Source organism: Marmota monax, unplaced genomic scaffold, assembly GCF_021218885.2.
Source record: "Marmota monax isolate L192 unplaced genomic scaffold, Marmota_monax_Labrador192_F-V1.1 WCK01_AAM20220418_F8-fsc00149, whole genome shotgun sequence".
In the NCBI taxonomy this organism is placed as follows: Eukaryota; Metazoa; Chordata; class Mammalia; order Rodentia; family Sciuridae; genus Marmota; species Marmota monax.
The window spans coordinates 4,059,674-4,073,604 of NW_026693170.1; the positions used below are offsets into that span (position 1 = coordinate 4,059,674).

General features: G+C 47.0%; 1 protein-coding gene across 6 annotated transcripts in view; it reads right to left on the reverse strand.

Moving 5' to 3' along the window:
* Positions 1 to 451: 451 nt before the first annotated feature.
* Positions 452 to 13,931, reverse strand: part of Hnrnpul1 (heterogeneous nuclear ribonucleoprotein U like 1) — a 34,713-nt gene continuing 21,233 nt past the window's right edge. For all 6 annotated transcript variants that reach the window (XM_058583011.1, XM_058583012.1, XM_046455665.2 and 3 more), the window contains exons 9-15: positions 13,369 to 13,491; positions 13,143 to 13,271; positions 6,058 to 6,226; positions 5,224 to 5,508; positions 3,826 to 4,115; positions 2,283 to 2,474; positions 452 to 1,732 (exon numbers count right to left, since the gene is read on the reverse strand). In XM_058583011.1, the coding sequence (XP_058438994.1) occupies positions 1,616 to 1,732; positions 2,283 to 2,474; positions 3,826 to 4,115; positions 5,224 to 5,508; positions 6,058 to 6,226; positions 13,143 to 13,271; positions 13,369 to 13,491 (1,305 nt within the window). In that variant the 3' untranslated portion in view covers positions 452 to 1,615. The remainder of the gene's footprint in view (positions 1,733 to 2,282; positions 2,475 to 3,825; positions 4,116 to 5,223; positions 5,509 to 6,057; positions 6,227 to 13,142; positions 13,272 to 13,368; positions 13,492 to 13,931) is intronic.

Consider the following 13,931-nt stretch of genomic DNA (forward strand, 5'->3'; position numbering starts at 1 on the left):
TGCAGGATGGTTGAGGGACAGAATAGATTCCCATTATATACTGGCTGAGAAATGAAATTCTTGGAATTAGCTTGGACCACAAGAAACAGGCAGGGCCAACAGAAGGCAACACACACACACACACACACACACACACCAGACTTGAGGAGTCTGGTCAACCAATATCCAGTGACAGCCCTGAACAAACCAATCCTGTTCTCTCTCACCAGTCTTGCCTGTCCCTCTGGACCTGTTCCACACCTTCTAATAAAATACTCCCATGAGGATTTGGGATTATGAGAAGTTTTGAGAACCACTTTTAAAAGAGCTACTGAAATCTTGGAATAAAGGGATATACTTAGCACCAAAATCCAGGCCAGGCAGAGGAATCCCTCAATGTTTAATGGATAAGTAAATAATTTCCCCTTGAAAAAGCCTCCCCACCCCAATTAAAGGTCAACTGCAGTAACACTTCAGGGTTTTGATCCTGCTTCCTTCCTGCTAGGAGGTGCCATGTCATTTATTGAAGGAAAACAAAACAAACAAAACAAAACAAAACAGGGCAAACACATTTCTTAATAAGTGCAGTTTGTTAAAATCCTGTTAAAACATGGGTAAAGGGGAAGTAAGAATAATCAAAGTATATCACTGTAGGAAAAACTTGAGGTCTGGCACCTGGGAGGGCATTGGAGAGGAGGCTGTGGGGGAAACTTCATATTCTGAAGGGAAAGAACCCCCCACTTCCCTTCACCCTCTCACCCGCTTAATCCCACCAGAAACTACCAAGACGCCCAGAATAAAAGGTTTCAAGTTCAATAGTCACACTCTCTCCAAATACAAAAAGCAGTTACAATTCAACTGAACACAGAAGCTTGTGTGCAAAGTTACGGGGAACTGAGACATCATATAAAAAGTTAGGTTAAAGATGATTCTGTGGTTTTTTTTTGTTTGTGTGTTTTGTTTTGTTTCGAGGGTGTGGCTCTTCCTCGGTCACCTGAACTCAGCAAAGAAATGGTTATTTTGATGAAGTATCAACGGCCGACCCACAGTAAAAACAGACAAATTCTAAAAATTAAAAAAAAAGCATAATTACCAAAAAAATATGTTGCTGCTTCCTCCCTCCACATTTGCTTTTTAAACTTTTTTTTTTTTTAAGTTTTTGATTTTTTTTTTTTTTTTTTTAATCCTGAAAAGTAGACAGTAAAACAGCTCCTGGAAGAATTTACAACCAACTGCATGAGGGTCTGGGAAGCTGAGGGGCTGGAGCAGGGCTGGGAGGAACAAACAGGAAGGGGTCTTCCCCTTAGTCACTGTGGCCTCACTGATGACCAAGGGAAAGAGGGATTTTCAGTCAAAAAGGGGCAAGGAGGAAAAGGAAGAGGTGGGAGATGGAGGGGACAAACAAAATAAAAGGTCACTGTTGCCTGTTTGAATCCAGAGAAAAATGCCTTGCCTGTGGGGGAGAAGACCCCTCCCCCAAAGGAGAGGCAGTGGGCTGGAGGGAGGCAGCTCTGGGATGACCCCATCCCCAGCACCACAGGACCCGGTGGGGGTAGAGGAGGGGCCAGAGAAGGGGCCGAGGCAGGCGCTGGTGCAGGAAGCCGGCAGTGGCCCCGGGAGCCTCCAGACACACTGGCTACTGTGTGCTTGTGCCACCCTGTGTGCTGCCGGAGTAGCTCCCGTAGTCGTAGTTCCCATAGTATGGCGGCCACTGGCCCTGGTTCTGATAGTACTGGTTCCACTGCTGGGCATACTGGAGAGAGAGACCAAGATCACCAATTTGTCCTTCATCCACTCTACATTTTGCTCCTCCCCTGGCCAACCCTTGCCTAGGTCAGTGATAGCCAGCAACACGTGGGACCCCTGACAGAATCAAGGCACCTTGGGAAGACAAACAGCTGACCTGATGCCACATGGGTGGAAATTTAAGAACCGAAGCCCAGGTCTCCTGGCTTGTCAACCCAGTGTCTTTTCAAATGTAGCTAAATATCATATTTAAAAAAAACAGGTATGATGGCCTAAGCACCAACTTGAGGCAGGACTTGGAGCCCCCTAGCCATGGTGCTGAAGCAAGATTTGGAAGCCCTGCTCTGCCAGCCCTTCCCTTTTGTTTGCTGCACCATGGACAGAGTAGGACACCATTTATTTAGAAACCAGTGCAGACATGTTCACCAAATAGACTGGCTGAACCACATGACTGCCAGTTAATTTCAGGGATAAGCAGGGGCTATAATCTTGAAAAACATCCCCAGGAGGGGCCCATGGAACCCTCTCCATCCCATTGGAGCCTGACTGGTACCTACCTGCTGATACTGGTTATAGCTGGGCTGAGGGTAGGTCTGTGCGGTGGGCGGTGGTGGCGGAGTATAGGGGGCCGGGTTGTAGCCACCGTAGCTTCCATAGTTGTAGGCAGGTGGTGGCGGAGGTGGAGGTGGTGGGGCTGTATAGCCCTGGCTATAACCTCCCTGGTTGTAGGGTGGCTGGCTGTAACTCGGCTGGAAAATAAGAGAAAAAGACCGAATTCTATGAAGCAGCCAGTTCACAGCTGGGATTGACAAAGGGCTTTTGTAAGCAGTGAGGCCCACAAAGGCACTTCCCTGGTGGAGGCTATTTAGGACTGAGAAGGTGAATAAGCTCTGACATGGTAGGACAGGTTAGGATGAAGCGCCAGTCCTAGGGCTGTATTTGGGACTCTTAATTCCAGCTTTGAGATCCTGGGTGAGTAAGGCACACGGCATTTCTTGAAATCCCAGTTTTGTTTTGTGTAAAATGAGAATCACAACAGAACTACTCCTTCAGATTGTCTTGCTGAATGTATTCAACATGTTGGTCATGTGATAAATGGTAGTTGTTATTCAAAGATCTGAGAAAAACAGTAGTGACAATTACTGTTTCTCATGTATAAGCTACACCATTAATTCCTTTAATCTTCAAGTCAACTCTGATGTGAAATGGAAGCCAAGGCTCAAGAAGGTAAAATCACTGATCCAAGGTTAAATAGCTGAAGGACTGACTCCAGGTTTACCTAGTCCCAGAGCCTCAACCACTAAGCTACGGTACCCTCTCTCTTACAACAAACCTTGGAAATGAGTTCTACTAATACCTATACTCCTTTATGGGAAAATAAGGCTCAGGCAGATGAAGCCAATTGTCCAGGGACATAAAACCAGGTCATTATGGGGCTGGGGTTTGAACTTATGCCTGACCAACTCCTATCCTAGGAAATGTTCTAACTAGACTGGAACTGGGAAACACTCATCTGTTTCCTGGCAGCTGCTCCCAGAACTGGCATAAGGAAGGTGCTCAGGAAATGGCTGTGCAATAAACAGACTGCCCTAGTCAGCAGGAACCTATGTGCACCATAGGTGACTGAGCAATGACTTTCCAAGAACTGGAATAGAGCCCAGAAGCTGCATAGGGCTGGTGCTCTCAGCACAAAGTTCCAAACCAACTGTGGGGCACTGGTCTCCAAACCCTATGACAAGAGATCATCTCTTTTCAGCCTGAACAAAGCATGACTCTAACTGAGGACTTTCTTGGGGATCGGGTGAGGCTAGCAACAGCCAAGAGACATAAACATGTGCTGGAGGGACCAGCGCTTCTAGCTCATTCCTGAGGATGATAGAAGGAGGGGGAAGTTCTGAGCAGGGCTTATTTACTCCCTGGTTTTGGGGAGACTTGGCAATGTCCAGGGTCAGCTCGGTGAAGAGCACTGCCAGGAAGAAAGGAGGACAGGTTGCAGGGAAGAGTGGAGGCTGTGGCTCAAGCATGTGTTGGCGACTCCCTCAGACCCATGGACTCTCCTATGTTAAAAGCACACGTGTGAACAAATCTGTGTTCCCTCACCTGTGGGGGGCTATAGCTGCTGACCGTAGGGGTGCTGGTATTAGCGCTTGAGCCAGGTATGCTGCTGTTCTTGTTGTAGCTGCCAGCACCTGGTGGGTTACGAGCAGGGCTATAGCTGGGTGGTGGCGGCGGCTGCTGGGGTGGTGGTTGTGGTGGTGGTGGCTGCTGTGGTGGTGGCTGCTGCTGGGGAGCCCGGTTATAGCTGCCTCGGTTGTTGGAGTTGTTGTTATCCCGGTTGTTGTTACCCCAGCGGTTCTGGTTGTAGCCACCACCTCCACTGCGGTTGAAACCTGTATTGGAGAAATCAGCAGGAGAGGGAGGCCCTATCACTCTCAATGCACAGCCTCCAGGACCTGGCCTGCCTTGGTGACTGCTATGGCTCCCGGCATGGTCAATCAGGCCCAGAGGCTGTTCAGTTAAAGTGAATGAATAAGCAAACCCCCTGGCGTCTCCAGAGCCCTGGCATGCTCCCCGCTCTGATAACAACAGGTCATCATTGTCTGCTGGCAGGTTTGTCTCCTCTCCTGGCCTGTGAGCCTAGGGAGACAGAAATCAGGGCTATCCTGGCTGTGTGTTATTGTGTTCTGCATTTCAACACACAAACAAACTGGAAAGAGATGTTCAGGAAGAATGCACCAATGGCAGCCATGAACAAGTCAGATCAAGTCCTCTTCAGGCTTGGTCTGAAGGTCTTTTTGCTGTTGTCTTGGGCCTAGAACTCTCTCACACTCCTCCTGGCCAACTCCTATTGGGCCTGTGGACCTCAGCTGTGACATTAACTCCTCAGGAGATCTTTCCTGAGCCCTGGTGTCTTCTTGCAGGTTGGTTCAGGGTCATCTCAGGTCACAATATCCTTGGGCTTTCTCATTAAATTATTTGGGCCATAGCTATGTCCCCAGAACTATTCAGCACAAGCCTGAGACAGAGGAGAGCTAGAACATATTTGTTAAATTATGAATAAAGACTTTTTATAGAAAGCAGCACTCACTAAAAACTTGGACTCTGGATCATTGAATGCCAGTTCTGGTTTAAGCTGGGTGATGCTAGGCAAATTAACTTTCTAATGAGTCTTCTTTTCCATTTGTTTTAAACCCCCAAAACAGTCCTAATATTTGCAGCATGCCAGGTTTTCAATAGGTTCCAGGATTCCAAGGAGATCATGGTCAGATGGGGGAAGAGCCACAGAAATAGATGACACCATGTCATATAAAAGGGCAAAAAAGCAAGGCCAGGGGAGTAAAATAGTGGGAGAGCTTCTTGAGGTCCCACAATCTGACTCTTCCTAGTTTTTCCATAGCTGGAGTTCAGTAAGCTTTAGTGCTGACTGAATAGCAGTCAAAGCCCAACCCCAATGTGGAAACAAAAGGTAAGGAGAACTGTGTGTTTGAGATGTCTCACCTCCTCGGTAGTTGCCTCCACCACCACTGCCTCCCCCTCGGTTCTGGAAGCCTCCTCGGTTGCCTCCAGGGGGGCCTCTGTTGTCATAGCGCTGGAAACCGCCGCCACCTCCGCGGCCCCGGAAGCCACCACCACCTCGGTTGTCAAAGCGCTTTTCAGGGGGTGGCCCAGCCTTGCGGCCTTCCTCGTTGTACTGCCTCACCAGCTTGTCTGCTTCTTCCCGCTGCAGCTCAATGAACAGAACTTCATCCAGGAAGTCCCCGACATCAGGTAATGTGAAGTTGGCTAGGAGGAAGGAAACAAAATGGTCAGTATCTTCTGAGGTCTGGTCTCCTCCACCTCCAGAACACTGGTGGAGGAAACTGGGAGAGTGAATGAGAGAGAAGTTAAGAGAGAGAGGCTGACTCTAACGCTGTCAGGGAATGAAAAGACCCTTTCCTGAAGAGGTGGCTAAGCCCCACCTGAGTGCAGTGTTTAGCTCTCTCCAGCCTTGCCCCAGGGAGTGGGTTAGGCAAGTGGATCCACATCCTTATTTTTACAGAGGGGCAAACCGAGGCTTGCCCAGTCAGCCCAGCCAGCGGGTGCCAGAGCAGGCCTTCCAGTTTGAGGTCCCACATACTCTTTCCCTCATGCTGTCCAATTCCATCTAGTCTGAAAACCCTGCCAGAGTGAAATGTGGAGTTTCACCATTCACAGCTGTGGGGGACCAGGAAGGGACAAAGCGGAAGATCACAAAAGGAATAATTAGGGAGCAGGGAAGGACACACTGAGTAAAGAGCTCTTTCTCTTAAGGACCCTGCTGAGTTGGCCCTCTGGGCGTCACTTATTTCCTACCTTTCATTTCTAAGACCGCATGATCAGGGACATCCTTCCCTTCCTCATCGGTGCGCTTTATTGTTCGGTCTTTCAGGTCCTCGTCAGTGGGACAAATTACAATAGCTTTGCGTTGGAAGCCTTCAAATGGTCTCATTTTTCGTCTCTGGGCTGACCCATAAACATTTGTCTAGGGTAGGTAACAGAAAAGGCAAGAGATGGTGCATTAAGAGTTGTTTTTCCTCTGAGGGGTATTATGTAGGCCAGGGGAAAGAAAAGCCTATTAGTGCTCCTCCTAAGCAGAGACTCAGGAAACTGCCCTGCTTCACTTTTATGGTTCTTATGTCTGCCTTGGCAAATGTACTGATTTAAAAAGAGGGATAGAAAGTAGCAGCTAACAGGCAGAGGGCAAGGGATTCCAATGGGTGGGTTAATATTATTATTTTTTTTACCTTGTTTTATACCTTTATTTTATGTGGTGCTGAGGATTGAACCCAGTGCCCCACACATACTAGGCAAGTGCTCTACCACTGAGCCACAACCCCAGCCCTGGGTTTTGTTTTTAACTTTCTTGTTTTGGGGGAGTGGGGGCGGGGGTTACTGGGGATTGAATTCAGGAGCACTCAACCACTGAGCCACACCCCCAGCTCTAATATTTTATTTAGAGACAGCGTCTCATTGAGTTGCTTAGGAGCTCTCTAAGTTGCTGAGGCTGGCTTTGAACTTGTGATCCTCCTGGATCAGCCTCCTGAGCTGCTGGGATTACAGATGTGCCACTGTGCCTGGCTAATCCTGTTTTTTCCCCCTTGGGATTGCATTTTACAACTTCTTTCTCCATACGTAATACATGCTAATGGTACAAAGTCAACAAGGTACAGAGTTAGGAGTAAAAAAAGCTTTCCATCTGCCTATTGCCAGCACTACTTCCAGAGATAACTTGTACTGAATTTTTTCTGTACAATTCTACCAACACTTGTGTAATCCTTAACATGAATGGAATTGTACTATATACTTCGGAAGCTCTTTTCATGCACTGTTTCTCAAATTCTTCTTTATGGTGTTTTTTCTTTTTCTTTTTTTAAAACAATCATACAGAATCTATAGTACAGATAGCCCATAATTAACCAACCCCTTTTAACAGTTATGTGGACTGTTTCCCTCAACACTGTGCTGTGGTTCTATCCTTTGCTCTTTCTCTGAAATATCAGTCTTACCCACAAGCTTCTAACCAGGGAGCTTGACAATAACTCATGCTTCTCCAAGTGCAGTCTGCTACTTCTATGTCTTTTCTTCTACCTCCAAAGCAGGCAGGTGTGGCCATGGAGCAGTGCTCCAGAACACCTGCACATAACCAAACAGCAACAGCAGCTTCCACCAACCCAATACCTACCACACACCAGATCTTCAGGACTGCAGAGGCTCTGTGGACTCTGCCTTTGCATTTGTATCTTGTGGACACTACTGAAAAAGCACGCAGCCAAAACCTCACTTTAGATTTCCTGAGACTTCATCTCTAGAGGTAGGACCCAGCACCTATGTGATATCTTCCCTCTCTAAACTCAGGAACTCAACAGAAGTGAAGTGATTAGTTGTTAGCGAAACAACAGCCTTCAGTGGCTTTGCAGGGAGAAGCTGCAGAAGAAAGAACAATCTGTAAAGAGGTCTGCAGAAATCAATAAGAAAATACTGTATTCTCAGAACACGGCTCAGCAGGGAAGAAAGAGCACCAGCAGAAGTCCTGGTGTGGCCACTCACTATGGTCAGTCTCTATAGCTGCTTCCTCTGTAGAACAGGCTGAGTAGCCTCCTTCCCAGGGCTGGTGAGGACTAACTGGGGGAGTGACCACTAAACAATTGACAAAGTATAAGGTATCTCAGGGTAGGAGACGCCTCAATAAGAAGTAGGTGCATTGTGGGACGATTTGGCAGACCTTGGCTCTAATGTGACTTGGGCTCATCACACCTCGTGACCCTGGGCAAGCCACTCAGAGCCTCAGCCTGCTTTTGTGTAAAATCAACTTACTGTATATTTATTGAGTCTCAAGACTTGAAAGGAGAAAATAGTATGTCTGTTTTCTGGTTGCTGTGAAGACTGAACCAGTTCATGTGAATAAAGAATCTTGTCCCAGCCCAGATCCTGGCTCGAAGCCAGTCCTGGACAAACCTGAGCCCTGTTGGTATGGTCATCACTGGGTGGGATACTCTGGATAGTTACACTGCAGTGGTAACTGGAAGCAGCTTGGACTAAAGGGAAAGGTTAAACTGCAATGCTCTCCCAAATGGAAAAGCAGGGACTATGTATGAGGCAGGGTGGAAAGAACAGTGGCTTTGCGGAAGCCTAAGGCCGAAATCCCAGTTGTGTCCTTTAGTAGTTTTGAATATGTGGACAAGTCCCTGAATTAGTCTGAGCCTCAAGTTTCTTCATCTGAAAGTTAGGGGTTGTATCATCTTTCTTCTGACTCTGGTGAAAATTTGCAGATGTAAAAACCTCTGGCATGTGGCAGGGAAATAAGTCAACACACAAGGAGGATCTGAAAATATGGTGAACAGGATTGACATTGTCCTAAGAGAGGTTTCTCAGTGGAAAGTACCAGGGAAAATTAAGGAAAAGACGAGGTGCAAGGGACCCTCTTCCAAGATAGAAGGAACAGAGGCCAGGGATGTGAGCACAGACCTGGGGGAGTTCCAAGCACCAAAGGTACATCTGTTCTTTTACCAGCCATTTCCCCTGGGCCTGACATAAAGTAGGGAAAAATGTTCTCTTTCACTTCCTAGGGAAAGTACCCTTATGTTCTGAAGGAGGGTAGTAACAGCACACCTATGCGGCCTTTAGCACTGGTTCTGGAGGGGCCAGGGGCCACTAATAGTTGGCACAGGCTATAGGAGAAAAATTAAGTCCGTACTCCTCACTCTCTTTTTTTTTTTTGACTCCATTCCTAAGAGTGCCGCAGAATGTGGCATTCTGCTCATATGAAGACAGAATTTGGCTTCCTTAAGCTAAGTAATTAAAAGTTTTCTCCTGACACAAAAGTCATGTGTAGGTACCAGAATGAACATGACTCCAGGCTATTTTCTGATAATCTGTTCTCTTATTCTATAAGTACCAATTATCCTAATCTGAATCCTCTGCACTCTAAGGGCACTGGAGTTTTCCTATGTGGCAGAACTGTCCTGTCAATGTCCCAATGAGGAGACAAAGAAGCAATGCTACTGACAGGGTAGCCCCTGCAGCTTCACAGAACAGGAGGAATAGGGGTGTGCAGTATGGACTCATAAACAGCTGGCCTTTGTCTCAAGATGAGGCTTGAATCTGAGAACAGATCCTCAGATGCTTGGAGCTGACACGCCCTCTCAGGGAGGGCTTTAAGAGTGCACCTCCCCTGCTTACTCCTTGGCTTGGGTAAGGAGTAAGAAGGGAAGAACAACATCTAAACTGTGCCAGCAGAAATGTAAGTGCTTGGCTTTCCTGGAGGAAAGGGAGTTAGCTGCTAGTGGCTGTTACCACAGCAAACATGGTGAGGTCAGAGCCCTGGGCCAGCCCAGTACTACTGTTGGTCACTAGGGCCCCTGGCGGCTGTTGCTAGGAGATAGTCACAACAGCAAGGTCAGCTTTTCCAGCCACATGGCTTTTCTGCATAGCTCCTACTCCTCCCAATCCCAGCTTGAAGATGCTGACCCTAAGAGAGGAGCTGGACTATGTTCCCTGGTTCCTGACAACCCCCAAAACCTGATGTGGGCAGGACAAAGGTCAGGTTTCTCAGAGAAGCTGCATGGTGAGTTCTGGTGTGTGAAAATCTGAGGAAATGAGGGAGGAAACAGCAGGCACAGGCAATAACTTTTGCTGACATCCTGAGTTCTCTAAAAGGCCTACTATGTGTTTACCTGTCTTAACAGTGTTAGGCTGGCAGCAGGAGACACCTGGCTGGATCCCTTAAGAACAAATTTAAAGCTGGTGAGGAAAAAGTTTGCTCTAGGTTGAGGTGATGAACCCCAGTGGAAAGAACTCCACATGTAGGAAGAGAACTGGCCAGAGCATCAGGAATGGAACAGGCTTGAGGCTCTGGGGACCGTGGGGGTGGAGGGAAGAAACTTCCCCTTCTCCAACGCATGCCAACAAGAGGCGGTTTACTTTGAAAATCTAATCTGGGTAACAAAGATTCTAATTCTCTTTGGCCAGGACCCCAACATCTACCCTAGGATGTACCCCATCGGACACAAGCTCTCAGGTGGCCCTTGCCCTGGGTTTGTTTCAGGAGAAAGTGTGGCACCTGCCAACAGGGACACAAACAGGATTAGAAATGTACACTGTGAGGGTGAGACCAGGTTGGCAAAGTCACTGCCCCCAGCCCTGACTCTGACCAATGCCCAGCTGGGCCTTTTAACCCGCAGCCTTCAGGAGGGCAACTGTGTTGTCTCACACAGAGCTTCTGTTCTGTTTTCATTTTTAAGGTCCTCTGATAACCTAGAGATAGGGCAGAAACCTCACTCCAGGGGCTTCCCAACTGCAACACTGTCACCTGAAGCAATGTGGCCTTCCAATCCTTGTTTTTCCTTCCTCTTTCTGTAGTTTTTTACTACCTAGACAAATTTAGTCATATCCATCCCTGAAGAAAATGTGACCGTGGCTCCAGACTGTCCTGGACAAAATCTCAACTATTTTTATCATTGTCCATATCCTGGCCCAGATACCTCACACTTCCTGACACTTTTCCCCAATTTCCACCACAGCCCCAAACATTATGGGACTGGCTATCTGCAAAGTCAGCAGAGCTGACCAGTATACCAAAAGCCTGATTTTAGGCAGGCCCTTCCCTTTATGAGATCCCCGCTGGTTCACTTTCTTTCTTGTTATTCCTTCTGATGTTCTCAGTATTTCCCTCTGATGCTCACCTGATCTGAATAGGCTGTGATGCAGAATGAAGCTCCAACACACTTGAGAGCTTGTGTCTCATGAGATAAATCCTAGGATAAGGTCTGGGGTTCTGGCTAGACAAAAGTAGAATCTGGCTACACAACCCTGCCTAGCTTATGAAGGTAAGTTCTTTTTTCCTAATAAGGATGAGCATTTCCGAGGTCAACCTTGAAACAGGAGGCCTGGAAGAGCCAAATGTAGTAGAACTGACAACCTAGGAATAGAAGATCCTAGGCTGAGATTCAGGGACTTTCCTAATAGTACTGGCCTTACCTTTGGAAGATCCACCTAGCCCAGAAGACAGCTATGCATTATTAACTTATCCCTCACCGCCAACACTGGTGGGATGAGAAGTACGAGAATCTGGCCAGCTGTCTGTTCTGAACCTTCTATATATACACATATACCCATTCTTTCTTATAAGAAAGAATCAACTTCTGGGGTTTAGGCCCAAACAGGTCAAACACTGCCTTCAGACTGCCTCCCCAGGGCTGAGTAACCTAAAACTTCAGGACCTAAGTCCATTCTGGGGTTAACCAAAAGACCTGGGGCCAACCAGAGAACCCGCCTCCTCACTTTCAGAGGTTAGGTTCTTTGCCTCACTGTTGGTTGGACTTGCATGTCCCCCCACCAGGATTCTAGCAGCCTTTGACATGTCCCTGAACAAGCCACCACCAGCTAAGAAGGCTGACAGTGAGCCTTTACAGTGTTCAGGTCTTTTGTGCCTAACTGAGATGCAGGGGATCTGATCTCCAGAGAGACCCACGTAGGCCCTCTGAACAGATGATCCCCTGACTATAATCCTTCTATACTGGACCACATAATTCATGACTTTCACAGTTGATCTAACCCGCAAATCAAGAAAAAAACAGGCAAGAAATTCCTCCTAGGTTATCCAAAAGAGGTACCCTCAGGGTGTTAAAAACATAGCACATCTAGGTGTTTCAGAAAAATGAGTCTAACTGGGGCCAAATCAAACTAAAATTTCAAAACACCCTGATGAAGAGAAGGGGGAAAAGTGAGGCCAAGGGATTAAAAAATAAACAAATCTCCAAAGGTAAGAGAAGGTTGGTTGGGTGCCTTGTTGATGGGGTCAAGCTGGAGCAATAACCATGGATGGCTTTTGGATCCTCACCCCATGAGAAAGCAACATGGTCCCTGGAATTCTTTCCTGACAAGTCAACCACCATCCCGTCATCAGCTCCACCTTCATCAGGATCCCTTCGAACTCAGGGTAACCAAGTACCCAGAGCTACATGTACAGAAGGCATTTTAGTAAGGCTAAAATGTTTACATGTTTGCTCACTCACAGGTTCTTAAGATAGCACAAATGTAAGGCTTGTTCATATAACCACAAATACAGAAAATAAGGAAACACCCTTTGCTACTTGAGGAAGTCTTTGGGACAAATGTTAGGTATGACACTCCACAGGCAACAAACATGTGGAACTCATTACTCTGAGACAAGGATCCTTAACCATTTTGGGTCACTCATCCTTTTGAGTAATGTTGAAAACCTTGGTCAACATTTCTGTCCTAACTCAAAACTGCGTTGTTTTTGAAAGAACACATCTGTACCTGTATACAATATTCTACATTTGGTTTCAAAGGTTCACCTGATGTTAAGAACCCAGCTCTTAATATGTCTTAAATCTGTATCTCCTAGTCATAAAGACTTGCTAATTAACCTGGGCTGTGCCTCACCTGTACAGTAAATAACAATCATCACAGTTGCTGGGTAACTGCGTGGTAGCACCTAGTAGGTCCTATGTAGGTCTGTGAGGATCATTATGATCCCCAGTTTATAGACAAGGGGACTCAGATACAGAGGAAAGTCAGCTGCCCACAAGGGCACCAACTACAAAGTAGCAGAGGCGGGATTCAAGCATCAGTCTGTTAGGCTCAGAAACCTATGCCTCTTCCATTTTGCTAAGTGGCTCTTACCTGATAATGTTCTTTGAGGCTGCTACTGATCCTGAGCTAGTAGCCTAATCATGGCTCCAAACCCCACCAGATGTTTGGGCTCAGAGTTACGTGAAGTCTGTTAACTACAATCTCATGTATGGTTGACCCTTAGAATAGCATTGCTGATGAAGAACATTATGGGGAAAAGAGAAATGGACCAGAGGGGAATTCCCAGGTAACCTATTAGTCCTCTCCCCTGTCCTGAGGACATGCTGGTCACCAGTAAGTACCTGATCTAGAATATAGTTGCGTTTCTTGCGAGCAGCAATCTGGATGAGACGGTTGAGGCACTGGGTAGCCTGCTGGATCAAGACGTCCCAGCGGCCAGCATAATTCCTCTGCCGGCGCAGGCCCATTACCTGTGGGCAGGATGTGGTAAGGGTTAAGTGGTCCTAGGTGCGTGGTAGCACCTAGTAGGTGAGAGGCATGTAGGGAGAGGCCAAGGGTTGTCCTTACCCGCATCTTATCCATAATGGCATTGGTACCCAGGATGTTGTACTTCTTGGAAGGGTTGGAGGCTGCGTGTTTGATGGCCCATGTGGTCTTGCCAGCGGCGGGCAGGCCCACCATCATCAGAATCTACAAGAAAAGGCGAGGGAAAGTATGATGGGAAATAGCAACAGTGTATGGCATGGCACCACCCTGGCTTGCTGGTAATTGTGAGAGAATGACTCTGAACCTCATGTTGCCTCTGAAAAATGAAAGCAAAAATAATATCTACCTCACCATATTGCTTTTAGAATTCAATGACATGAGACTTGTCCAAGTATAGGGATTGGCACAAGGTGAGTAAGTATGCTATTAGTATTTACATTTTTTATTCAAGGATTAAGCAGTCTTTGACAGGGAAAACACAGGGAAGGCAATCAAGAGGGACTGGCACATGGAGGGTGTATGAGAAATGGTACAACCTTCTTGGGAGTCTGAATGGGACCAGAACTATTTACTCAGTATTTTTAGAATTTAAGACAGGTATGGTGGTGTACATTTGTAATCCCAGCAGCTCAGGGGGATGAGGC